Here is a 27,578-nt window from a genome sequence, read left to right as displayed (position 1 = left end):
GATAGTATTGCCATCTAGGGGCTGGATGGAATTCTCAGCTCTGAAATAAACTGTAATTGAGCAGGTGCTGCTATTGACAATATACATATGTTTTTGCTTTATAGCCCACATGCTTTTCATGTTTCTTATGACAAAAGCTATCTCTAAATGTCCCCCAACAGCCTACCTTTTTTATATATAATCTGTTAGAGGTGATTACTATTTGCTTTGGAGCTTATGCTTTTTTGGCACCCATTACTGAATATTCTGAACAAAGAGTTTTTCTTTTTTGCATTATTAATCTTGCCCATGTTTGCCCTATTTCTACAGAAAAGGAATCATTTATCAGAAAAGAATGTTTGTAATCGGGACTTGTAGCATCTTCAGATTTAATATTCATTATGGTCATTCTAGTTCTGTGCTATATTTATCTAAAAGACCAATCCAGTGTTGTGGAGAAATAAGTTTTAAATATTTATGATCCAACTTTTAATATTTTAAAAAAGAGAAATTAGTATTTCTATAAAATTTGTTTCAGAGTCTGGTCGCTTAGCAAATGTTTAAATATTAAAAGATTTCAAGAGGTTAGCATGTAATATCATAATGGGACTTATTGAAAGAGGAAAATTGACTTAGAAGTTTTTGATAAATAAAGGAAATTATATTTTCTCTGCTCGTGTTTAACACATAATAAGAGACATTAGACAGGTGAAACTTATAACCAAGAATGTGAGGAAACAGTGTCAAAAATTATTTCTACAAAGTGTTTTGATTTTGTCTGACCAGTTTTTTAGAAAATGATTCAAATTGACTTTGCCACTTTAAGATTTTATTCAAAATGATATTCAGATGTCTCTCAATTAGGAGAATTTCTAGTAGAATTTCAGGTATCTACTCTCAGAAATAACTTCCTCTTCTCTCCCTCATGTTCATCCTTTTATATCCACCAAGAGGAGGACAATTGAAAACTGTCATGTTTAAACATCTAATAAACCAAACCTGATCTTACACATCATGAAGCCATTCAAAACTTCCTCATGATTACTCACATATCGTACACAAAAGAAAGTGTGTCTGTGTGTCTGGGTGCCTCTGGGTGTCTCTGTGTGTCAGTTTGTGTCTCTAGATGTGTGTGTGTGTGTGTGTGTGCACGTATGCGTGTGTGTGTATGTGTGTGTTATCTATACACATATTCATGGTCCACTTGCAGACATATTTGCTATTCATAAACAGACATATCCACACAGCCCAGATGTAGAAAGAGCACCCTGGGCGCTTTCAAAACATGAAGACTTTTAGTTCCAGCTTTTAGTTATGTAAAATACATTAAATGTTCTCTCCAAGCAGGAAAAAAAAACAAAACAAAACCAAACAAAAAACCCCTCTAATCCTATCTTTTTTTTTCCTTTTAAATCAACAAAAACCAAATTCTCAAAGCCTAGCTAAAAGTTATTGTTGGTAAGTTTGATGGTTCCAGCTATGATGTTTTTAACAAATGAGACTATTTTCACATGTATATATATCACTAGTAGACTTCTCTAAGCATGTTTATTTTTTACAGTTAAGCTTGCTTGTTGTTTTGTTTTCTTGTTTCTGTTTTACTGCATCTGTAAGATAGAAATACTCACCAAGAGGAGGGAGGGAGACTGGGGAGAGTCAGATGTGTATACAAATTGTGCTGGGGATTAACCGTTCCAGTTAGACCTCCAAGCCCTTAAGATTATCTCATTCTTTGTCATGAAACTTGGTGCCACTGATTTCCACCATGAGCCGGATGCCGCACTCACCTGAAGCACCTTTTTTTTTTTTTTTAATGTTATGTATCACATCCTTTGGGTTGCAAGCTCTGGAAAGGCAAGGATTCTATCTGATCCCCACTTTGTGTATGTCTGAAATTATACAACATTTGACAGTATATTCAGGTGTGAAGAACAATAAAAAAGCCACATTGTTTTCTTAGTAATTCAAAACTCTGTTGTGAGATTTATGCTGCCGTTGCTAATGTACCTTGGTCAGAGAATGACCTTCCAGCAATTGTTAGTTCCTAAAAGGAATCTAACCTGTTAATTTTTGTGCACGCAGGGAACAAGCCATCAAGCCCACCTATTTGGGTTAGAACCATTCACAACATATCACATTGGAATTGTGGCCACAAACCAGGCAGGAGACATTTCAAGCCCCTGGACCGTGGTTCAAACCCTAGAATCTTCCCCAAGTGGACTGAGCAACTTTACAGTAGAACAGCAAGAGAACGGCCGGGCGTTGTTGCTACAGTGGTCAGAGCCCGTGAGAACCAATGGTGTGATTAAGGTAACGTCTTCTCTGAATATGAAATCGTGTTTGGTGTCCTCCAGATAAATAGATGAGCCCTGACATGCCATCAGGTCACCGTGGGGAAACACCCTTCACCGTCTGTTTAATCCTCCTTGATAGCTCCTCCAGGCACTTAATCATAGATCAGAGAAAACTAGCTCCCATGTATTATGCTTCCTACGAACCCAACACTGGGCTAAGCGCTCTCCATGGATTATCTCATTTAACTTGCACATCAACCCTACCAGGTAGGCACCACTAAACTTCATGAGGCATATCAAGGCTAAATAATTGCCCAAGCCCCCATTGCAAATGATCGAATTGCAATTTGAAGTCAGGAAGTCACGCCAAAACGGAACTCTACATGACTGTTCTTACTGCCTCCTGACTTATCCTGCACAGTTATTTGCTTTAGTCCTGCCTAATTTGCACTTTGAGCCGAGCTCATTAAGCAGAAGACAGAAAGCCCCCCCATGTCTGCCAGCACCCCCACCTCCATATGTAGCCGTGAAGAGCAGTCTTACTAAGGACCTAGGTGCGTCTTGGGTTTTACCGGTCTGTGAGCACAAATAAGATGGCATTTCTGTTACTAGACTGCATTTCATTGATTTGAGTGATCACCCACATGCAAGCCAGTCTTCATCTACCTTTTGGATACTCGTCCCCAACAGCTGGGGTGACTTACCGGTCAGACTGTGCCTGCCTCTAGTCCTGGACCACCGCTTAAGCCCTGATCGGGCTGCCGGTCCCCTTCTCGACCACTCCTTCTCCAGGTGGTCAAGAGTCCCCCTATTAACTCCACATAGAACAGTTAAGACTAAGCTGTAACTTTGAAGAAAGCTTCTCTGAAAACCCTACAAGGAAGATGACAGCAGAAATTACCTACAGCAACAAGTTAGAACTGTAACTAGAGCTCACAAGCCCAGGCCCATCCTCGAGGGCCTCCAGGTAACAGCCTCACTGCTTAGTACAATGGCTGCCTCTCAGCCAAGCTGCAGGCCTGCAAGAGGCATCAGAAGCAAGCTGCCTTCTACCAGCCGGCCTACAGGTGACAGTGCCTGACTTACCCCAGTCTAGGACAGGAGGCTTGAGCCATATGATCCAGGGTCTCAAAATCCAAGCCAATGCCCTAAGATCCCATCAGAGAAAAGAGTCTCTCTTCATACCCATCCTTTTGATACCCATTCCCTCCTATTGAGTGTTTGTGTCCCATTCCAGCGTCTGCCTCTTCTTCGTATGACTGACAATAGGAATATCTCCTCCTTTACTTTCATTTATATTTCACCAAATATTTATTAAGCTTCTACTAAATGCCAGGCATTTATTCAGGAGTGAACAAGACAAGCAAGGTCCTCCCTGCTGTCACACACCTTGTGTGTGTATGTGTGAGAGTGTGTTTGTGTGCACACGTGCATATGAATGGTGGTGGTCCAGAGAGGCAAACAAAAAGCTAGTACACAAATAAGAGAATTTCAGAGAAGGATGAACACTATAAAAAAAAATTAAACACAATAATGTAATTATGCCTACTCGGGCTGTTTTAGAATGGATGATCATTTGAATTGACATTTGAGCTGAGCCCTGAATGACAAGACCGAGTCAGTCATGTGAAGATATGAGAGCAAAATGTTCCAGACAAACTGAACAGCAAATGCAAGGCCTGAAGCCAGGAATGAACTTGGTGCATTCAGATGAAGGGAAGAAAGCCAGTGTGGTTGACGTATTGGGGGGTGGGGTACACGGAGAGAAAGATGAAAATGGCAGATTGGTAGGAAGTAGATTGTGCCCAACCTTGTGGGCTGTGATGAGTTTGGAACTTATTCTAAGTGTGATGAAAAATTACTGAAAGGTTTGGGCAATTAAATAGTATAATCAAATTTATGTTTTTCAAAATCACTCTCGCTGCTATGTATAAAATGGACTCTAAGAAGACCAGTGAAATTTGGAAGATGCTAAAAATTTAAGGTAGAATTAATGGTGGCTTGAATTTGAATGGAAGCTGTGAGGACAGAACATGTAGATGAATTGAAGATATATCCAGAAAGCAAAGCTGACAGGATCTGTTAATGGACTGGTTGTGAAACAGGAAGGAAAAGGGATATTCAGGCCTTGAGTCATTGACTGAGAAGGTAAGGCTGGGAAGTATACAGGTTTGAAGGGACAAGTAGACAGTTGGAGGTATATGTCTAGAACTCTATTTTTGGAATTCATTAGTATATGAGTGGCATTTAAATCCATGGGTCTAGAGGATATCAGGTATGGAGAGAATATAAGTAGAAATGATAAGAGACAGGGCTCAAGCTCTGAGTAATACAGAAATTTGGAGGTCAAGAGGAGGCAGTGGGGCCAGCAAAGGAGACTGAGAAGAGGCAAGTGAGGTAGAAGGACGGGTAGATGAGTGGGGCATCCCAAAATGTGGAGAAAGTATGTCTGATGCTGTTGAAAGATCAAGTGGAATGAGGGCAGAGAAGTCATGCTGGACCTGGAAATGAGGTAATCATTGTGACCTTGACAAGAAGATCAAATGGTGAAATGAGAAACCAGGTTGGGATAGCTTGAGGAGAAAATAGCAAGTGAAGCATGAGGACCCCAAATCTTTAAAGAAGCATAGATGAAAAGCAGAGAAACAGGACAGTAGCTGGGGGACTAGCGTGTCAAGAAATTGTATTTAAAAATCAATGAAAGATACTAGAGTACATTTAAACACTAATGGAAATAGCCCAGTAGAGGGAGATAAATTGGTGATGCAAGAGATAATGAGAAGGATTGCAGCCATGAAATCTGTAGAAGGAGCGGGTATGGGACCCAGAGCTCAGGTGGGCTCCTCAGGGTAGAGATACTTCATCCAGAGCACAAGGAAGGAGAGCACACAGTGTGAGTCTGGATTCACATGGATATGGTGAGGATAATACATAGCATGGGAATATTCCTTTCTGACTGCTTCTATTTCTCCAGTCAAGTATGTGGTTCTGTCAACAACCACCTATGAGAGACAGAAGAGGGTGATGGCAGTTTGCGAGGAAAGGAGAAAATATTAAAGAATCACTTTGGAAAATGAAAGAAAGAACATGCGGGGGAATGGAATAGGACTACAAGGGGGGAGTCACCCTCTTAAAATTTAAAGTAAGATACTTAAAGTGAGACCATTCAGCATAGTCAAGTGTTTTTCCCCAAACCCATCTAGAAGCTAAGGTGCAGAGGGAAAGCTAAATTTGATACTAATTAGAGATTAGTATCAAATAATACTAATTTCCAGAATTCATTGTTTCAGAATTCATTGTTTATGCACCACATCCAGTGCTCCATGCAAAAACATGCCCTCCATAATACCCACCACCAGGCTCACCCAGCCCCTCATGCCCCCTCCCCTCCGGTTTCTCAGAGTCCACAGTCTCTCATGATTCATCTCCCCCTCCAATTTCCCCCAACTCACTCTTCCTCTCCATCTCTCCATGTCCTCCATGTTATTCCTTATGCTCCACAAGTAAGCAAAACCATATGTTTGACTCTGCTTGACTTATTTCACTCTGCATAATCTCTTCTAGTCCCATCCATGTTGATACAAAAGTTGGGTATTCATCCTTTCTGATGGAGGCATAATACTTCATAGTATATATGGACCATATCTTCTTTATCCATTTGTCTGTTGAAGGGCATCTTGGTTCTTTCCACAGTTTGGTGACTGTGGCCATTGCTGCTATGAACACTGGCGTACAGATGCTTAAGGAATCTCCACACTGTTTTCCAAAGTGGCTGCACCAACTTGCATTCCCACCAACAGTGTGAGAGGGTTCCCCTTTCTCCACACCCTCTCCAACAGACGTTGTTTCCTGTCTTGTTAGTTTTGGCCATTCTAACTGGTGTGAAGTGGTATCTCAATGTGGTTTTGATTTGAATCTCCCTGATGGCTGATGAGGATGAACATATTTTCATATGTCTGATAGCCATTTGTATGTCTTCTTTGGAGAAGTGTCTGTTCATGTCTTCTGCCCATTTTTTGATGTGATTATCTGTTTTGTGTGTGTTAAGTTTGAGGATTTCTTTACAGATCTTGGATATCACCGCTTTATCTGTACTGTCATTTGAAAATATCGTCTCCCATTCTGTGGGTTGGCTCTTTGTTTTGTTGACTGTTTCCTTTGCTGTGCAGAAGCTTTTCATCTTGATGAAGTCCCAAAAGTCCATATTCGCTTTTGTTTCCTTTGCCTTTGGAGACATGTCTTGAAAGAAGTTACTGTCTGCCAGGGTATTCTGAAATACACCCCTGCCGCTCTGGAGGTATGCCATCCTCAGGAGTCACTACCAACCACAGGGATGTATCATATCTCTCAGGCGCATCGAGGCTGGGAAAGGGCAGGAAATCACTATACAAAAACATCTACATTCAAGTTGAGTTACTTCCCATCTTTCACAAAGAATGATGAATAATATGGGATGAAAATTTGCTCTGCATTTATATAACAAATGTTCAGATGGTTTTCCCAGAACCGAAGGGTACTTTGCTCCAAAGGAGCAATCCATTCTTCCATGGCCTGCAAGAGAAAACAGCATGGTTTATTCCATCTTCTAGTCATTCCAAGTTTGTATCTATATTTGTGTAAATATGTAGAACACATATATGCATATATGTGTATGTATGTGTGCCCATGCATAGATACACAGACATTTTCAGCCCTGACACCCTGGTACAAATGGTTAAGTAATATAATTCAATTTCCCAGTAAATGCTATAAAGAGATGGACAATGTAGATAGACAACTTACCCCACTCAGAATGAAATCCAAAGTGGTCATCATCTATAAAACAGGGGATATGAATACTGTTCCTTACCTTTAAAAAAATAAGAATAGGAGGAGACGCATTTGACTTTTTAAGTCAAAGAATCAGCTTCAACAGTCCTTAGCTTTTAGATATGTGCTTATATGATATCCAACCTTAAAAAAAAAAAAAGGCAAAGGGAACCATTGTTCTTCTTTTTGTGGACTTTTCATTAACTAGAAAATATCACATTCCCAAAATTAATATCAGAATGTTTCATCTGGATTAGGACCATCAAGATGAGGAATAGGAGGGAGAGAAGGTTAAAAGGGACAAAACAGCTACACCAAGAAATCATATGCTGCACATTATTTTCTCTCTGCTTCTGTGCTTCCTGCAGACCTACAACATCTTCAGCGAGGGTATCCTGGAGTACGCTGGCTTGAATCGTCAGTTTCTCTTCCGACGCCTGGTCCCTTTCAGCCTCTACACGCTGACCCTGGAGGCCTGCACCAACGCGGGCTGTGCACACTCAGTGCCCCAGCCCCTGTGGACAGAGGAAGCCCCTCCCCACTCTCAGTTAGTGCCTACGATCCTGTCTGTGGGGTCCACCAGCATTGAGCTGAGCTGGTCTGAGCCTCTCCACCCACACGGAAAGATAATTCGCTATGAAGTCATTCGCAGGTGCTTCGAGGGAAAAGCTTGGGGAAATCAGACAATCCAGGCCGATGAGAAAATTGTTTTCACAGAATATGATACTGAAAGGAACACATTTATGTATAATGACACTGGTCTGCAGCCATGGACGCAGTGTGAATATAAAATCCACACTTGGAATTCAGCAGGCCATACCTGTAGCTCTTGGCAAGTAGTAAGGACAATGCAGGCACCTCCAGAAGGTCTCTCTCCACCTGAGGTAGCCTATGTATCTATGAATCCCCCAAGACTGCTGATTTCCTGGATCCCCCCCGAACAGTCCAATGGTATTATCCAGTCATACAAACTTCAGAGGAATGGAGTGCTCTATCCTTTCAGCTTTGATGCTGTGACTTTCAATTATACAGACAAAGAGCTGCTTCCATTTTCTACCTACATTTATGCCCTCATAGCCTGCTCAGCGGGAGGCTGCTCCACCAGCAAACCCACTAACATCACAACGCCCGAGGCTGCCCCAGCAGGAGTCAGCCCTCCAGCTCTCTGGACCCTCAGCGCTACTCAGATAAATGTATCATGGTCACCACCGTCGGTTCAAAATGGAAAAATCACTAAATATTTGCTTAAATTGGACGGTAAGGAGTACCTTGCTGGGCAGAACCTGTCCCTGCTGGTTTCTGACCTCCAACCTTATACTCAGTATAACTTCTCCCTGGAAGCCTGCACGAACGGAGGTTGTACAGAGAGTGAGCCAAGATCAGCGTGGACCCTGGAGGCCCCACCGCAGGACATGGAGCCTCCAAAATTGCAAGTCACAGGCTCAGAATCCATAGAAATCACTTGGAAACCTCCCAGAAACCCAAACGGCCAGATCAGAAGTTATGAACTTAGACGGGATGGCACCATTGTCTATACTGGTCTGGAAACCCGCTACCACGATTTCATTCTCACCCCAGGCATGGAGTATGGCTACACAGTGACTGCCAACAACAGCCAAGGGGGTGTTTTGAGTCCACTTGTCAAAGACAGAACCAGCCCCTCAGCACCTTCAGGGGTAGAACCTCCAAAATTGAAGGCCAAGGGCCCGCAAGAGATTTTAGTGAACTGGGACGCTCCGGTGAGGACAAATGGCGATATCGTCAATTATACCCTCTTTATCCGAGAGCTGTTTGAAAAAGAAACAAAAATCATACACATCAATAAAAGTCATACTTCTTTTGACACGCAGTCACTCGTAGTAGACCAGCTGAAGCCATTTCACAGGTAAGTGGTCAACTCAGATTCGGTAAGAATAAGCCACTGTGCTTTCTATAGCATGAGCCCGCAGTCCGTTCAAAAGAAAACTCTAGAAGCAAGTTGGGGGATGTCTCCAACCCCCAACCACTTAACCATTGACAGTGGACTAAACACGTCCTCATCCAGTCAAAACTTGCTTGCGTAACTCCTAGAGAGCAAAATTCTCACAGGTGACAGCTTGAAAGTCAGTTTTTCAGAAATGTTTGCAGTTCACCACCATGTCGGGAACACGTTGCAGAGATGGGCCCCTTCCCTGAGTCTAGTCCCTCCTGAAAACATCCAGGCCCCTGAACAGTTGTGAGAACCCGGATGGTGTCATCTGATCCAGGCATTGAAGAAAAGTAGGTTATTATTGTAAAGAGGAAGAAAATACCAGTAAGAGCTCTTATTAGCCAGAGTTGGACTGACCCAAATTTTGTTTGGGGGAGAGCCTGCACTTCCTCCAGGGATAATAAGACTCATCAGACTCTATTTCCCCAACCCCTTAGGATTCCCCCAGCTCTGATCTCATGACTTTCCAGGATGGTGCCGATTTGCTCCGTCCTGTTTCTCAACGGTCCCCTTGGGGCTCTCTGACGCACATGGATGTGTGCTGCTCTCCCTACGAAGGAACCTTACCACTGGCCCTTTTCTTCTAGCTTGAAGAATTACTTGGCATTTTTCCCTATCACATTTTAAGTAACTTACATCCCCAGTGAGAAGAGTAATAAAAGACATTTTATGCTTAAAATTTAGTAAAATGAACAGAACCACTTAAAAAAAATTAAAGGCTGAAAGAGTGTTGATTTCCAACCACCACTGGTAAAATTCAGCTATTATTGTAATCTACTGATGTGTAGATTAGATCCCTCCTATAATTATCTCTGATATATAGTGCTGTTTAAATGAAACATTCATAGTCTTATGCATCTACTCATGACAATTATTTAAGGTCGCATTAAATATTAAACAATAATTAAAACTTCCGCAGGTATCCTTCATAGCTAATCCACATACCGTGTGAGTTGCCTTTTATCTTACTCTGATTTGGGGCATTAAAAAAAAGACCCAGGTTAGCTGCAGAGCTGTGCATTTTATACTGGCTTCCTCTTTACCTGACTGGTACCTGCAAATTTGAAAAAATCGTATCAGCTTGCTCCCCTTTGAAACTCTTAGCCAAAAAGGTTTCTAAAGAAAAAGGTTTCCAGGTGTGAAAGAAGCACTTTTCACAGGCTGGGGTGGGAGGAATCTGATCATCTGATAAACCTAACAATGATACTTAAGGCGACAAGAGATGCCTCAGCACTCTCCGTTCTCATTTAAGAGATAAGTGACATTCATGACTTGAAACAACACATCACTTCTATATGAAGTTGGGGTTCATGTAGTTTGGGGTTTTTCTAGCAGCTTAATGCTTATTGAATATTGCAAATTAGTGTGTCCTCCTGGGGGTAACTCCAGCAGGTCAGTAGGAGGAAGGAGCATGGGAATATTCAAGGAGCAAAAGGAATGTGAACCAGAATTTTAAAACTACCACAGATGATCCAGAAAACAAATAATCTATGTATGGAAAATTGAAATGGACTTCCCAGAATTGGTTAGGAGTCCGCGCCGTAACACACAGAGGCACCGATGCACCCGTAAACCAGTGGTCCCTCCCAGCGGAGATGAGCAGCGGAGCGGACAGGAGGGAGAAGCAGAAAAGGGGAAAGATGCCACAAAAGAAGAAAGGTGTGTCATTAAGAAGGGGAAGGGGGAAAAAGAAGAGAGCAGGGGGAAAAGAAAGAAAATAAGGAAGAGAACAGAACGCAGCGCTAAGAGGAGGGAGAGCAGAAAAGAGAAGAGGAAAAGCTGGAACCAAAAGAGGTAAAGATAGAAAAAAAAAAAAAGTGGCTGCAGCTGGAGGGAAGATCAAGGTGTCATAAAATCCGTGGGGCCTGGGAGCAGAGGGAAGAAAGCACTTAGGTGCCGCTGTAGGCACTTAATACTAACAAAAGCCCCTCTTGTTGGAAAGGGTAAGTCCCAGCTATGTAAATAGACCTTTCCAGGTGGCAGGAGACCAACTATGAGGCAAAACATAATTGATTGGTTGAGTTTAACTGGCTGGTGATAAGGTGTCTCCATGATTGATAATCTAGCATGTAGCTGGGTTAACTTTGGCCCCAAAAGGTCTTTGTGTGGTGTAAGAGAGCCTGTTTTAAGATGTCAGGTATCAGGTGAGGGGATTTATTACCACTGAGACCTTAACTCCATGATGTTCCTTCATGACCCGGAAACATTCCTGGGGAATCATTTAGCTCCGGCTGCAGAGGTAGAAAGAGCCCAGGGCTACGGAGAACTGGTTCATGCCCCCCAAAGGTCTGCATTCGTCATCGTTGTGTTAAGTAATTCTGCAGAATACCAGAATTTTTTATGTTGGAGAGAACCTTGGAAGTGAATGTATCCCTTACAATCCTGTTACAGGGAAGAATCGTGGCCACCCTTTCCAGACAGTTGAGAAGTTTTGTTTTAGTTTGGGAAGCCAGGAGGATTTAACATGTTCTCACATTTTTATAGAAAGAGGACATTGTTGCTCTTTAAAAGGATGAGCTGCAGATAAGAATAAATGTAAACGGATTTGTCTTTTTTCTTTTCGGCACATAGTCTTTTTTTTTTTTTTTTTTTCCTGAGAAACAGTCTTGTAAATATTCCTCCCTTGAAAACCTGTTTTGCCAATAATGGGTAATTTCGCCCTTGTGTCCTGAAGGTATGAAGTTCGAATTCAAGCCTGCACCATGCTGGGGTGTGCGTCAAGTGACTGGGCATCCCTACAGACCCCTGAGGTTGCGCCTCTGATGCAGCTCCCGCCACATCTAGACGTACGGATGGCCCCGGGGGGGTTCCAGCCCACAGTCGCCCTTTCGTGGACGGAACCACTTCAACCAAATGGAAAAGTTTTATATTATGAGCTGTACAGAAGACAAAGAACAACTCAACCTGGGAAATCAAACCCAGTGCTCGCCTATAATGGAAGCTCAAACTCTTTCACGGATTCTGAACTATTGCCTTTCACAGAATATGAGTATCAGGTAAGAAATGTGTATTATCAACTATTCACACTGAGATTATAGGCACACATCAGCCCCTGCCTGTAAAAATGCCTTGCAATTTGAAAAACCACTTAAACACGGGGCTTAAGGAATTCAATAATATCCTCTAAAATTTTTAAAGCAATAAATGAGTAAATGAGGAAAGACCATATTCATTTGCCTTCTTCATTTTCTTGGTTCTTGAACCATGTGATATATGCTCGTTCTTCCTATGTAAATGTCAGGTGAGGTATTTGCATTCCTTATTAATGAAGTGATTTCTACCATTAAGCATCCCTCCGTCAGTGTTGCCTTGGCAGGAAACACTCCTTGTTAAAAAAATCACTTTGAAAATAACTCCTTAATTATACCAAGATAAAATAAAACCCAGTGGCAAGTATCTTCACTCCTGTGCTCAAGAAAGATATGGAGTGTTGGAGAAATGTCTACCGGAAAACAACAAACCTGTGCATGGGGGCGAAGCAAGTTTTGTATGAGAGCAGTCTAAAAAATAGGATTTTGCATATGCCTAAAATGTCATGAATTAAGAAAAATATTCTGAAAATATTTTGAACCCCTTAGAGGACTTCTGTTAAGTTTACTTTGTTTTGCTCTCGGAATGTTTTTTATTTTTCTTATGATAGCAACTCCATTTCTGGGGGGGAGGGAGGTTAGGGGGGTGATTCCTCCACCCCTTGCTCCGGTCTGTGGGGGAGTGTCGGTCACTGAATGTGTCAGGCTATCTCTTAACCAGGGAGTAGGCACAGAAGCCTACTCATGTTCTCACATGTTCTACATGTTCTCACATTTTTATAGAAAGAGGACATTGTTGCTCTTTAAAAGGATGAGCTGTAGAAAAGAATAAATGTTTGTCTTTTATCCGTTAACATCTACCCCTCATACTCGCCCGGAGGTTCATCTTCTGCGCAGTGACTCAAAATTTTAAAAGGCAGAGATGAGAAGTCCTGATAAAATATCCCTAACCTCAATCCAAAAGATTTCTTATCCCTGCTATTTCCAGGCATGGTTCTTCAACTATTCTCTTAATCCCATGCACTCCCAATAAACTTCCTTTTGCATAAGTCAGAACCAGTTTCTCTTGCTTGCAGTCAGAAGCTTGCTGATGGAGACAAGCCCTAAGTGCCAGGCACCATGCCAAGGGCAATTTTCTAAAAGAGGAAACTGAACCTTGAAAAGCTCACCATAACCAGAAAGAATAAAATCACGAAGTCACCAGAAATATGTTGAGCTGATCAATGAGTGCAGTGATTGGAGATAACATTGTAAGTGTTAGAAGAGTATATTTTGGGCCAATAACGTGTGAGACAAATTACCCAAGGAAGTTAGTAAAAATTGAAAATATAAAAAGATCCTTGAATGGTTTGGAGAAATACACAGATATGTATCCGTAATCCCTTCTCTCTGTTTCCAAATCTTTAAGTTTTTTCTAGGTTCGGCACAACTCATATGGCAGCAAAATGCAATCTGAACATTTATAGCATTTATTTATCCCACGTAATGTGACTATGTCTTGCTACAGAAATGTCGTATTTTACTATCAGATCATTCTGAGGATATTACAAAATATACAGTATAGGTATTTTACTACCTTTGTAAAATCTGGAAAAAAAATTATTTAAAAAACACCTCAGGCCTCAGAGGTTTAGGGAAAAGATGTGGTTCATGTCATAAACAAAATATCTATTGATACCACAGTTGGAAACAAAATAATATTAGAAACAGCCAGAATTTTGTTCTTTTCTCTTCATCTTTACTTAAAAAGTGTCAAATTATCAAAGATTCCTCTATTCTCAATGATCTATTCTCCCTTATGAATAAAAGCACATCTTTGTGACAGAGCAGAATGCAATCAGCAAGTAATATTTGGCTTCTAATTAGATGAAACTAAATGGCCCATAGATCCTGAAAGCAAACCAGCGGTTATAGCTTTTTTGGCATTATGTTGTGCCATTGGGTTCAGTAATTGGCCAGATGATCCACTGAAGTCTTATGCCAGTTTTTTAAGGCGTGTTAAACCTCACCTATCTGTCTTAGCTCTAGTGCGTTCTCTTACCCAGAGCTAAGGACAAGCAGGAACCCAGGGACCCCCGATTCAGAGGAGAGTAGACCTCAGCCTGTTCTGTTTTCTTCTGTAACTCCATCAGCTCTGGGTCATGCTTCTCCTCCAAACTCATTCCCCCTATCGACGTATTTAATGGGGCTTCCATAACAAACTGAGCTCAGATTTGCGCTTATTAGCTAATCCTACCTTGTTACAAAATAAGAAGCCAGAGGGTAAAATCTAGCCTATCTGCCCGAAGCCTGGTTCTTACAGAAAATATTTTGAGAAGTATAGAATAAATGCTGAAATAAATGAACTAAAATATCAGATGTATTTAGCCTGTGGAACTGCGGAGTCTATATAGACCCTGACTCATCTTACAGAAGCCATTTAGGAAGTAATGTACTAAAAGAATTGATTTTCCCTTTTACAAAAGAACATTTTGCCATTGAGATGAATTTGCTTTACTCTCAAAGCTGTATGAGGGTACTTCATCGGCAAGCTGCCTTTCAGAAAATACCTTCATGGTCCTGGAGGCGCTGGTTCACCCAACATCTGTCAATGATTTGACCCTTCTGCAGAGGATTGTATTTTTGAGGTAACTTCTATTTCTGAGAATCAAACCAGAGAACTGAAAAACCGCCCAGACGTATGGACCTGTTAATCAAAGGGTGGCGATGATCTGTAGTTGGGTAGGCGGTCTTTCGCGTGGTGTGCCCTGAAGGTGTCAGACACTACTGTCCACCACGCTCTTCCATGATCCCATACCACTATCCTCATTTCTGGTTTGGACCTAAGTCATCGAAGACAGCTGCCAAAATTTATAATGCGGGAGAGACCAAGACAGCACTTCCTAGTGTAAGTTCACCCATCACTGGACAGACAGAGCTCTGGGCGTGATAGAGCTTTGGGAGAAAAGCTACAGAGTGGATGAGTTCTGATGGACAGAAGGGACAGGAACTATGTGGAGAAAGGGATTCTTACTGAACGAAAGGGGAATCCTTCAGTCCAGGAGACCTTGGAGGGTGAAGTCCAGCCAGTGTCACTTACATAGAACCAGCTTGGAAACCGTCACGTTTGAAAGTGGACAAAAGCCATGTGATATTATAGGCACCTTCTAAGTTTTCAATAATTCCTCAATATTGAACATCTTAAATGTACTGGCTCCAAGTGTTTCCTGTACAAGAGCAGGTTCAAAGTGCAGATTCCAAAGGGTGAGGTTGGGGATTCCCAGCAATCTGTATTTTCCACAAGCAGCTTTGATGATCCACAACCCTTTTTTTTCCCCCTAATTTTGAGAAATACTGCCGCAGAGGATACAGCATTGTTGCTCTGTGACTTAAGCCGGATTTTCAGGTGGTGATTTCCTAATTCAGTGGCTCTCAGCCCTGGCTGCACATTAGAATCCCCCCGGGGAACTTTAACCACGTTCCCTATGCCCTGGCCCCGGCCCCCTGTAGTTCTGATTCTGAAATGGGTCCAGGGATCAGTGCGTTTCAAAAGGTCCCCAGGTGATTCTAATGTGCAGCCAGAGCTGAGAATCACAGTCCTAAACCATCATAAAACGATTGCCTAAATAAGTAAACCCAGGGCCCCACAAGCGCCTCATTTACATGCTGATAATTGATGACCAACCTATTTACCTTGCTGTACCCATGACTTCCCCAAACAAGAGTCCTATTGTTTTAGTATGAAACTGAAGGGTGCGGGGGAGCAGAATATATTATCTGCAAAGTTCATGTCTCAGTTATTCAAGTAATTTCTTTTACTCTTCCTCATGGATTTTGTCTGATTTCTGATGGCATTTTCTTTTGCTTTGTTTCTCACTTGGGAGACCCGGCCTTTGGTAGTAAAAGTTATAATATTCACCACCACTTAGAATGGGATTATTCTAATTGGATTCATTTCGACACAGCTTCCAGAGATTCTGAAGGATCAGCTTTAATAAGAACAGTAAGATCTGAAATAGAAATTATAAAAATTTGGAAGTGCCTTTTTGTGTTTCACGAGATGGATGTGGTGTCTTTGCAGAAGCACACGCTACGAGTCTCATCAGAGAACAAGCGTTCTCAGTGATTTGCAAACACAAGTTGGTTTACCAAAACCGAATCCTCAAAAACACTGTCAATGCATGATTCACACAAAAATGAGATGCATTTTTACAAAATTACAAAATGCAATTTACCAAAATTCTTCAGCGCACAGATCTTTTCCTTTACCTGGAGATTATAGGCTTCCTGTTCAACAGAATATTTACAAAATCCAATGTGATACTTTCCATAGACAATACTCGTTTCTATCCTCAATGCTTTCAAAATCGGGCTGTACTCATTTATACGGTGTAAACCTCCGAATTCTGTGTGGGGAAGTCCTTAATTGTTCAGCACGGAAATAAGCCAACAGTCTCTGCACAGGCTTGGGAGAGGGGCCTGGGTGTGAGTCCGCTCCATAAGCAGCTTCAGTTTTTCCCTGCAGGGAGGGAGCTGCGGCTGATGCGCCCCTCCCAGTAATCGTGCATTCCTATTCATACTCTCGCTTAAGGCAATGACTCACCGAGGATTTGCTAGGGCCTGCCATGGCTCCCCCTTTCACCGGATCATGCTGTCAGTGACTTAATTAGTTTTCCTGAAAATTCCCCCACTTTGACAGCTTTTTGCAATAAGCACCCACGCTCACACGATCTCCGAAGACTGGAAGGCTTCCAGGGCCTCGCAACTGGGTGACTGAGAAGTGACAGGTCAGCCTCAGAGGAAACCCTATGACTCACTCCGCGTGGGGCTGATCTCAGGGCTGGTGCTGCGGGGGGCCACACAGGATGGCAGCTGCCCGCTGCTTTCCAACACAATTTCAGGCTCCAGACAGTTCGGCCTGAAAATTTATTTCGACGAGGATGGAAGGAAGGGCTGAGAAGGAGACAGACGAGGGGGAGGACCCTCACCCGCTCACCGCTCTTGCCAAAAACCTCCTTGTGAGGACTGCAGGAGGGGCTGTTGGGGACTTCTCTGTGCACCCCACAAGCTGTGCGTGATGAGCTAGAAGAGAGACAAAGGACAGCAGCTTTGAGTCCTTCTCTCACTATATAGTATCCTTGAGCAAAACAACCTCTCCCAGTGGTTTCTCCCCGTGTTTAAATGGAAGGTCTCCCCAGTTCTGAATTCTAGGAGCCTCCGTGGGGGTGATCTACAACCATACACTGTAGAAAATTCTAATCAAACTTCAGCTTCTCTTCATTGAATCTATAATTTGTAAAACCTGGCAGAATGCATTCTGATCCTAAGTAATTTGATTTTCTGATAGTGTTTAGCTTTAACTGGTATCAAAGCAAGTGAGTATATGAGACCAGCTTCAGTGGAAATATCACTAGTGGTGTTTCCTTATGAAACCCAATTTATTTATTAACTAATAAATGTATTTAATAAATTACATATATCATAAAATATAATTGTCAACTAATAGCATTTTTCTTGCTTACTGCATATAAGAGTCCCATTTGGGTTCTTGAGAAAACCTACATCATCAATAAGGTATCGTGATTATTTTTACTGCAAGTGATAGAAAGCCAACTTAAACCAAAAGGAAATGTTTCCGCTCGCCTACTGGGAAAGGGACAGAAGACATTCTTTTTTTTTTTTTTTTTTTCTTAAAGATTTTACTTATTTATTTGACAGACAGAGATCACAAGTAGGCAAAGACAGGAAAAGAGAGGAGGAAGCAGGCTCCCTGCGGAGGAGAAAGCCCGATGTAGGGCTCAATGTAGGGCTTGATCCGAGGACCCTGGGATCATGACCTGAGCCAAAGGCAGAGGCTTGAACCCACTGAGGTACCCAGGTGCCCCAGGACAGAAGACATTCTTTGAAACCAAGGAAAAGTTTCAAACTCCAAGCCTCCACAGGAGCCTTAAGTATAGGACTCAAAGCTGTCAGATTCATTCTTTCTCTCCCTCCATCTCGGATTGTCTCCATTTGGCTTCATTCCCCACCAGACTCTCTCCGGACACTGGAGAAATTCACTCCTGACACTACCTGATCAAACCTTCTCGGTGCCTTGGATTCCTTGTCTTTGAAGTGTGGATTGCAGCACATTGAACTCATGGACTCGCTTTGAGATTGAATGAGTTGATACGTAAATATACTTCGGACAATGCCTCACACGTATGAACTACTCACCCCGTGCAAGTCTGATAGGTATTATTATTCTTACTGTCCCACCTCCAAGTGGAAAGAGGACTTCTCTCTCTCTCTCAGTATTCATAGGCCAACCAAGAGCCAGACTCCCACAAACCAGCTAACACCTTATAGTCCTGTGACCAAGAGAACAGAGGACTTTGATCAACTAGGCATGGTCATAGCCCTCCCCACCCCCCCCACCCCATCCTACAGCTGAGGTTTTGTGGGAAACAATGTCCTCCAGAAACAAGAGCTTGCCCAGCACATGACGCGCACCAACCAGGCTACTATGAAATAGTCACAATTCCTGGGCTCTTTCCCCTTAGATACTCATAGCCAGCAGAGGAAACTGAGTGACAGATCACACAGCTTGGCCAAGGCAGTTAATTTCTCATAGCCTCACTTTAAAAAAAAAAAAAAAAAAATGGGTGTGGTAAGAGAACTGAGAGCTCTTCTATGTCTAGCTGGATGCCTGCTGCAGAGTAGGGCCACCTCCCCCCTCTACCCTCAGCCCCTACTATATTTAAAAAAAAAAAAAAAAATGGAGGTACTTTCTCCTAAGACAAAAAAGAGCTAGGCTAAGAAAATTCTTATGTCTCTCTCAATGAGTCACTAATAAAATGCTAGAAACCAAGAGGTCAGTTGTTTCTGAAGGTGTGATGTCCCTTCAGTCAGGTGGTCCAATCTTCTGTGTCCTTGCCATTTCTCTTCTCAGGACAAAAATCTCTTACCCACATACCCATGACTAACATTCCTTCTAACTGGGAGTCTACACGGTCACGGCTGTCTACTCAATTCAGGTGGCTTGTGTTCTGTTGCTGCCCCTTTATCCCACCCTTTCTTAAGTGTTTTCTGTGCCACTTTTAGAGAAAATGTATTAAGCATGTTTTCTGTTTGGTTTTGGACTTGCATTTAATTAGGTATTAATCTCACTAACGTATTTCTGACCAGCATGGAAGCTTTTGTTTGGTTAGTCTCTCCCACAAGAACTAAGCTGCTCCCACCCCCAAGTCCCACAGCTCAAGGTATTAAATGATTTATTGATATTGTCTGTCTCAAACAGTGCATTTGTTTCTAAAACTTTAAAGCCAAAGTGCTACCGCTTAGACTAAAGGCCATCAGGACACTTCCTGAATCTAAATCAGAATTCTGCCACCAGAACAGGGACGGTGTCTTTTTTTTGCCACCAGGTTTTTTATTCCAATAGTAGATCATTTCTACCTACATGTGTGTGTGCACACTCAGGAGCGTGCTGCAGTTCACATGTGTGCATTTCTTTTCATTCTTTTTCTCTCTCATGGCATCCCTTAGGATTCATTCTTCAGCTGCAGTTGCTGGCAATCTTACATTGCCTTTGAGACAAGTCGTTCATCTGACGATGCCTTGGTAGTCACCCTCACACTGATGCAACCCAAATTCATATTTCACTGAAGTCAATATTGATTCTCCTATCTTTGTGTTGGAAGCTTGCTTTCTGGATATAAAATATTAAATGCAACCAAATTTTCTCTGACTGAAGGGAGATAATATGTAATTCCATCCTGACCTCATGGCTCTCCACCAACAGTGAGATGACCATGAAAATCAGGGTTCCCCCAAATCACCCGATTCGGTCCTGTAAAAACATCCAGGAAAGGATAAAACATGTTTTATTTATTTCCCTTTATCCTAGTACTTGAATACTAAATAACTTATTATTAAGCACCCACCAGGTTCAAAGTGGATACCTAGTTACGAGGATTGGGCCAGGAGGCTAAAAACCATGAACTCTATTCCTTGGGGGATTAAAGTTTAGTTCATAAGATAAACACATCCATAAATAATATATCCATAACAATACAGGGATGGTAGGCTAAGCTATGACGAGAGATATTTGAAGTATCCAAGTGATGGTGCAGCAGAAAGAGGAAAGAGAATGCCTTGTCTTCAAGGACAGCATGATTTCCGCACTGCGCTCTCATGGCTCCTCTCATTGCACTCTGGCCAGGCGGGCTTGAGCAGCACAGGTGGTGCTTGACTGAAATCATCCCACGCAGACATGAGGAGACACTATTCCTCTATTTCTTCAGTTTCACAAAATCATTTCCAGTCTCTCCATGTTTATGATCCAGTTCCAATCTCAGCCCACCCATTGTTACTGGGGCCTGTGGAAGGTTTGGAAATGTTCTCCCTGGGGTCAGGATCTCAGCAGGAAACAGATGGCATCCTCAAAGGGGCCTTTGAAGAGAATTAAATGAAAAGGCTATTTATGGAGGCCTGGGCAGAATTAAGAGAATCAACAAGGGAGGTTATAGTACCCAGGGCCCAGCAATAGCCAGAAGCTGTTACCTTCTAGGCCTAAAGGGGAAGAAGCTGTTCCTGGAACCCAGCAAATGCTACAGCAAATGCTACTAAAGAGGGGCTGTGCCCATAGAGAAAGAATGCAGTCTTGACAAACTGGGGTGCCGAGAAGAGGGATCAGGAGGCATTAAAAAACCGAACTCTCGCCTTCCTTTGATCAAATCCAGCTGGAAAGAAGCCACGGGGAGGACAAGATCCCTAAGACAGCCTTCAGAGTCATTTCCCAGTGCACAGAGCAGGGCCGAAGATGGATCTGGAGGCAAAGGGAGCATACCTGGCATACCCTCTGTACCTCAGATTGGTGCTGCTTCTCACTCAGTATGTGACAAAGAATCCTTTCCAGGCTAGATCACCTGGCAAGCTTTGGCTCGCCACTCCATGGTTATTGATAAGACACTAAGTAAATCTGAAAGCTTAAAGAGGATTGCCCTTAAGAACTTACTGATGGTATATTTCCATTACATTCTAAACAAATGTCTTGGTCTACATGAAGCAATCAAATCTACAGGTAGAAACAAAAATGTTAAGATGCTTAAGTAAATCACATGCCTTCAATTGAAATCTTTAAGAAGATAATTGAGACTCTCTCTTGTGAATTGATTTATCTATCTGCTGATGGATCTGATCATCACTAAGAAGCCTAAAAGCATCTTGGAAACTGTGCAGTTCTCTCCTTGATGCCGACGGCATGTTTGTAACGGGAACCGGAAGGAAAATTCTTTTCTCTGAAGAATCCAGTGAATTGCTCCAATGTTTCCTTTTGCTTAGACTTCGGGTTGCATTTGAGAAATTTTCATTAATAATAAGGGAAAGTAGAAAATGCCATCCAAGATTCAAATGTTGATGTAGAAACAATATTTTTCAAAAGTCAAATGTATATTTGCTCCGACACTCAAAATTTTAGAGCAGAGAAGTACCTGGAGAAAGACACACAGAGGTGTGGCCTAAACTCGAAATGCAATGAAGGGTCTTCCGGTTGCAGAATTGCTGCTTAGTCCCACTTTCTCTTCCAAGCAGTCAAGTCACTCTCTCCTAACTTTTCACATGAATAATATAATAACCGTTACTATTTTTTTGTGCTTACGATGTGATATGTTAAGAGCTTTACATATATTAACTCATAACAACCATTTGAGATAAAGACTATTGCTAGTAATAACATTTAGAAATAGGATGCTTGGCAAGATTTGCAAGATTGTTAACACGTCCCGGGATACAGCTGGTGAGTGGAAGAGCTTGACTTTGAAGCTGAGATTAAGGTTCCAAAGGCTGTGTCCTGAAACCCACCCCATGGTTGCTCCAAATGGGATTTATATACAGCTCAGGGGCTTTCAAAATCTTGATAAGATATTTAGAGGGGAGAGGGTGGTGGGTATTAAGGAGGGCACAGATTGCATGCAGCGTGGGGTATTACATGCAAACTGTGAATCATGGAACACTACATCAAAAACTAACGACATACTGTATGGTGAATAACATAACATAATAAAAAAAGATATTTATAAATGTATTTATCCACCAATCCACTCCTTGGAAACTTAAAGAGATGTTCTTACACAAAAACCTCAGTATAGTCCTGTGACATAGGTTTTCTTATTCCCTCTATATGATCAGGAGCCTGAATGACTGTGCAAGTCACCCAAGAAGTAGCAGAATCAGAGCTCAGACCCAAGCCCAGTAATTGTTCTGCTGAACCACAGCTTCTTCAGGTCACCCCCAGCAGGGGCATGAATCCTGACCCGGCAAAGGTAAACTGACTCAGAATTTAACCCGGGCTCCAGGATTCACTGGCTCTGTAGTCTCAGCAAGTGATTTAAACCCTCTAAGTCTTCGTTTCCTTACCCATAAAAATGGGGTGAAAAGACCCACCTCAGTAGGGTGGCTATAACCTTCAAGTTAATTTAAAGGCCAAGGCATTGTCACTCACATATAAAATTAAAATCCAATAGATAAATTCATGAAAAGTAATCGATATCCAGTTATTTCTGTAAAATGCACATCAGATGAAGTCAGTTCCCTGCTGGGAACCTTCCCTTGGCTTCCCATGAAATGCAAACTCCTCTCTGGTTCAACGGGGACTTTCCCTTGTCTGGGTCTGTTCTCATCTGATCGCGCTCTGGCCCTTCCTCGCCAAGCCTGGCCACACTAGCTTTCCGGAGAACACAACCGCAGGGACTTTCCACTTGCTCTTCTTTTGCCCAGAATGTTTTCCCTCTAGTTCTTCACATGGTGGCCTCCTTCTTGCCCTTAGCATTCCAGTGTGATCATCATCTCCGGAGAGAACCTTCTGAGTAGTTCAACCATTCTCTGCTCTGCTGCTGTATCTTGTATGGTTTAAACTACCAGTTGTTACCTTTCTAACACATATTACCCATTCGTTTTGTGCTTGTTTATTTACTGCCTCTCCCCACCCAGATGTTAACTCCAGCCTGTTCACTGTCGTCTCCTTAACTCCTAGAACAGTGCCCGGCACATGGGATGGTTCAGTCAATATCTATTGGATTAACGGATGATTAAATAACCTCACCTAGTTAGCTGTACTGTTACTTCCAAAAATGTTAATCATAATCGGTGACTGTGATCCTAGCTTACTCTAGCAACTTACTGTGGAGAATATATGTGCGTCCAGTGTTATATTGGTAGGGTATGGCTATTATTTTAGTTATTATAATGGACTTTCACTACCTTTACATGTCTGGGGCAGTATGGAAAGTATGTGTATACTGTTTGCTTCTGTGTAACATGCCATAGTGTTTAAACATGGTAAGTGTGAGCAGGAATGGACACCATGATGTTTGTGGTAATTCCCACCATCTCACTTTGAGGCTGCTCTCTGAAAACAGCAGCCAGTCCCTGCAGGGTTCTACGACAGTCCCAGAGCGGGAAGTCAGACACTTGGAAGATGTGCCCAGGTCTTCCCTCAATGACCTTATGTAGAGACAGCTCAGAGTTTGGGCTTTCATATCACGTACCTGTGCTGGAAATCCAGCCCTACCACTTCCAAGTTGCAGAAATTTCTCTGTGCCTATTTCCTCATGCAAACCAGGGACAATATAACACCAACTCAATAGGATTATTGGAAGGATGAGATAAATTAGTACATATAATACACTTATAAAAGTGCAGGTGCTCAGTGAACCCATTAACTACTTTTATATATCGTCCGTGGGAGCTGGATGGAACTGGGTTCCCATTTTCTCGCAGGGAGAACAGATAGAGGCAATAAAAAGTAGTACGTGATAAATTCCAAGTTCTCATTATTATCACTAAAATCAAATCGAGGCTAATTTTAGGATTTCCCACTAACACTGAAGCCGGTTTTCCCTCCCTCATATTCATATATATTGAGTGACTCCAAAGACCAAGGCAGTGTGCTAAGCCCGAGTGACAGAAGACCCCCATTTCTAGAAGGAATGTGTCATAGAATTTCTTCAGTAGCTTCACATCTCTGAATTTCAAAAGTACCAGTAGAAAGGAAGGCAATGTCTTATTGCACCCTTCTTCCCCAGGGTCCCAGAATTCAATTAAAATCATGTTCCATCTTGTCTGATCCAAAGTGTTTCAGATGAAAGGAACCTGCAATACAGGGACTCCATCTGTAGAAGTAGAACTATAATATATCCAGTAAAGTGTCATGCAAACAGAGATGCTGAAAAAGTCCATTTGATGATGAAAGAAAATCAGACAGATAGAGAGTTAAATAGACAGCTACACAGAGCTTTTCAGCAGGCTAGTCCTTTATGACTATAGCCTATTGGACCTCTAATGAAATAAAATAATCTTGTAATCATGTAATTTCAGATTTATGGCCTGCTCTTTTTAGCTATGAGTCTCTGTAACCACAATTCTGGCAAAGCCTGTTTTGGCATATTGCTATTCAAACATATTCGAAACCCACGACAGGCTACCCTTTAAAAAGGCATTAGTGTAAGTGCCATGGGAAAATATAATGCAAGGTTGTAGATGAATTGATATGATTTCCTTGATTGTATCTTTTTATTTATGAGGCATAATTTATGAGCACTGGAGAACAAACTGCAATGAGTGATGACTAACTACAGCCAAAGTCATAAATCAGGAGCAGTGAAAGAAGTGGTGATTTTGATCGAATCTATTGAATTAGCTGTTGGCCTTAGCCAATACAGGTATTGGAAAGACCTTTTTAATATCTATTTGTCTCCCTCATGGGAATGTGATAACAATCTCATTACACACCCCTAGGAAACAAATAGTTTAATTGTTTGTCTGTTAACAGGCAACCTATTTACTTTACTTATTAATTACTGGCATATGGACATTCGTGTTGGGTTTTGTTTATTTCCGATGTGTAGTGTCACAAAAATATATTCACGTTTTCTAGATTTAGAAAGAATGAAGTTGCTTCCCTAGTGCTGTTCAGTAAGAATATGTCATCAGGATTGTTGAAACGCTTTGGTGCTATCCAAAATGGTCATTATTCCACAAGGAAGTGTGTTACAGAGTATCACAGAAGTTGCAGAGGATTCAAAAATGCCTCCAAATCTGAATTCTTTGAGAGTAACAGTTATAATACAACTCTTCTAATAAGCAGCCTGGAAAAAGAACAAAATCTCAAATTGCTCCAAAGGCAAGAAAAGTCACTTACCTTAGAAAGCAAGAAATTAGAAGTTTTCTGTGAAAGATCACTGGCTGACTTTGGTTATTCCTGTGTTCCATTTTTGTATGGAAAATGAGCGTGAATATAAGAAAACAGACATCACGGAGCTGTTCCCTGAGCTTTAACAAGACTTGTAGCATGATGATCTCTTAGCCAAAAGAATCATAAAATATTTTTACAACTGAGGAGATTTGTTTATGATACGATAATGGAAAAACACATCAGGAAATCCCTGGAGATTTACATTAAGAATTTCTCTTTGTCGGGGTGCCCGGGTAGCTCAGTGGGTTAAGCCTCTGCCTTCAGCTCAGGTCATGATCCTAGGTACTGGGATCTAGCCCCGATCAGGCTCTCTGCTCAGCAGGGAGCCCATTTCTCCCCCCTCTCTCTGCCTGCCTCTTGCCTGCTTGTGATCTCTCTCTCTGTCAAATAAATAAACAGAATCTTTAAAAAAAAAAAAAAAAAAGAATTTCTCTTTGCATTAAGACTATACTTGTAAAATATCAGTCCTAAGGAATGTTACTTCAGAAAGCTACAAAGTACCAAAGCTTCGTGTAAGACAAAGCACTGAACTCTACAGCTGAGTATAGGACTTGGGTTAAAGGATAACTAGCACAGTAACATAAGCACCCAATGAGCTACCGCTCTGGGAAGATTGTGAGATCCATCTCCCTTTCCCCTGTCCTCTGCAGAGTCATGGCTCCTTCTCTGTCTCTTTCACAATAATTATTACAAATATTTCTGTTCACACATTTTTGCTTCCCTTTTGGAAGCAAATTAAAAGGAGAAATGTGTTGAGAGGAGTTGGGAGCATTTAGAATAATACACTGCAAGGGGAAAATGGATCCACCAAATTTCAGAAATATCAGGATTTCAAGAAAATCACACCTGGAGTGAACACTAGGTAGCAAATGGTCATTCTACAAAGCTAATGAACTCTGGTTCTCTTTGGAACCATGACCACTGTAATAAAATCTATGATGATTATTGCAGCTGTAACATCTGCAAACAGGTACATGCTTTGTGGTTTTTTGAAGGGGTGAAGGAAATGACAAAAGAAATGCATAGTACAGCTCTAAACAGACATCATTTGATAGAAATTTTAAATGTATAGTGCTGAGATTACTGTAGCTCATGCGATAGAGAATAGCTTTCTGTGTTTTTCAAACAATCTTGGGCACAAGAATCACTTGGAAATGTGTTAGAAAGACAGAATCCAAGGTTGTTTATGCCACAAATTCTGATATAGGTACCCAAAATGATTTTGACGATTGTGGCCAAGGAACACTTTTTGACAAAGTCTCCTCTAATGGAAGATTTCTAGAAGGCAGTTTTAAACAGAAAAGAGACAATTAAACCTGTTTCCACAGCAGTGGGATTTTGGCAGCTTGGTGGCTGTTGTCACTAGGTAACCGAAATTTTTTAAGGCAAAGTACAGTCATTAGTCCTGGAGGGGAGCAGGTAATAAATAAAAGAACAAGTTCATTTCTTTAATGGACAGTAACATAAAGATGGCAATAGTCACTGTTTAGATTTTTTAAATTAGATTGAAAACAAAAATATAAACAGAAATTAATCTACTGTTTTTCTAGTTGATTATAGAATTTGTGGTTAAATGGATTTAATTGTTTTGTTTTTATCCAAATAGCTCATCTGTGTTTTCTATGACATCTTCTTACATCATAACTCTTGTCATGGTTACCACGCAAAACTTAGAGAAGAGAACACCCCAACTCAGTCAGTCCCAACTTGTTCTTGTGTGTAAATCTATTCATTGGGAGGTTCCTAACTCTTACAGCTACAATTGTGTGTGTGTGTGTGTGGGCGCATGCACACAAGTGTTCACTAAACATAAATAATAAACTGCTTTAGTGAAAACTTTAATCATATGTTTATTATAAGAGAGTAAATATGTTCAGCTGGATACTGTAGGAATAAGGATATTGTGAACAAATTTAAAAATGGAGTATCCTTAATTTTTGTCACTTTGATTTGAAATTCACAAACTTTACTTGCTCCCACCCCAATGATACGTCCCATATTTTCTGTGAGCAACCCACACAGAAAAAGCACATTTTTGTTCCCAATGATCATGACAGGAAATCTTGTGTCACAAACCAGATGGACTGGCTTGTCAGTTAGGTAAAAGGTAAATAAATAGGTGGTAATGGATGGATGGTTGGATGGATGGATGGATGGATGGATGGATGGACGGATGGTTGGATGGATGGATGGATGGATGGATGGACGGATGGTTGGATGGATGGATGGATGAATGGGTGGATGGATTAGATAGATGAGAGAAAGAAAGAATAGAGATCGATACA

At 41.6% G+C, this 27,578-nt stretch overlaps 1 protein-coding gene across 1 annotated transcript in view; it reads left to right on the top strand.

The window, feature by feature from the left end:
* Positions 1–27,578, top strand: part of USH2A (usherin) — a 681,041-nt gene that overhangs the window by 626,788 nt on the left and 26,675 nt on the right. The window contains exons 61-63 of the mRNA XM_032319004.1: positions 2,062–2,289; positions 7,451–8,967; positions 11,726–12,047. Coding sequence (XP_032174895.1) covers positions 2,062–2,289; positions 7,451–8,967; positions 11,726–12,047 — 2,067 coding nt within the window. The remainder of the gene's footprint in view (positions 1–2,061; positions 2,290–7,450; positions 8,968–11,725; positions 12,048–27,578) is intronic.

Source organism: Mustela erminea, chromosome 17 (assembly GCF_009829155.1).
Source record: "Mustela erminea isolate mMusErm1 chromosome 17, mMusErm1.Pri, whole genome shotgun sequence".
In the NCBI taxonomy this organism is placed as follows: domain Eukaryota; kingdom Metazoa; phylum Chordata; class Mammalia; order Carnivora; family Mustelidae; genus Mustela; species Mustela erminea.
The sequence above is the reverse complement of the archived record's forward strand: the minus strand, read 5'-3'. Positions and strand labels throughout refer to the sequence as shown.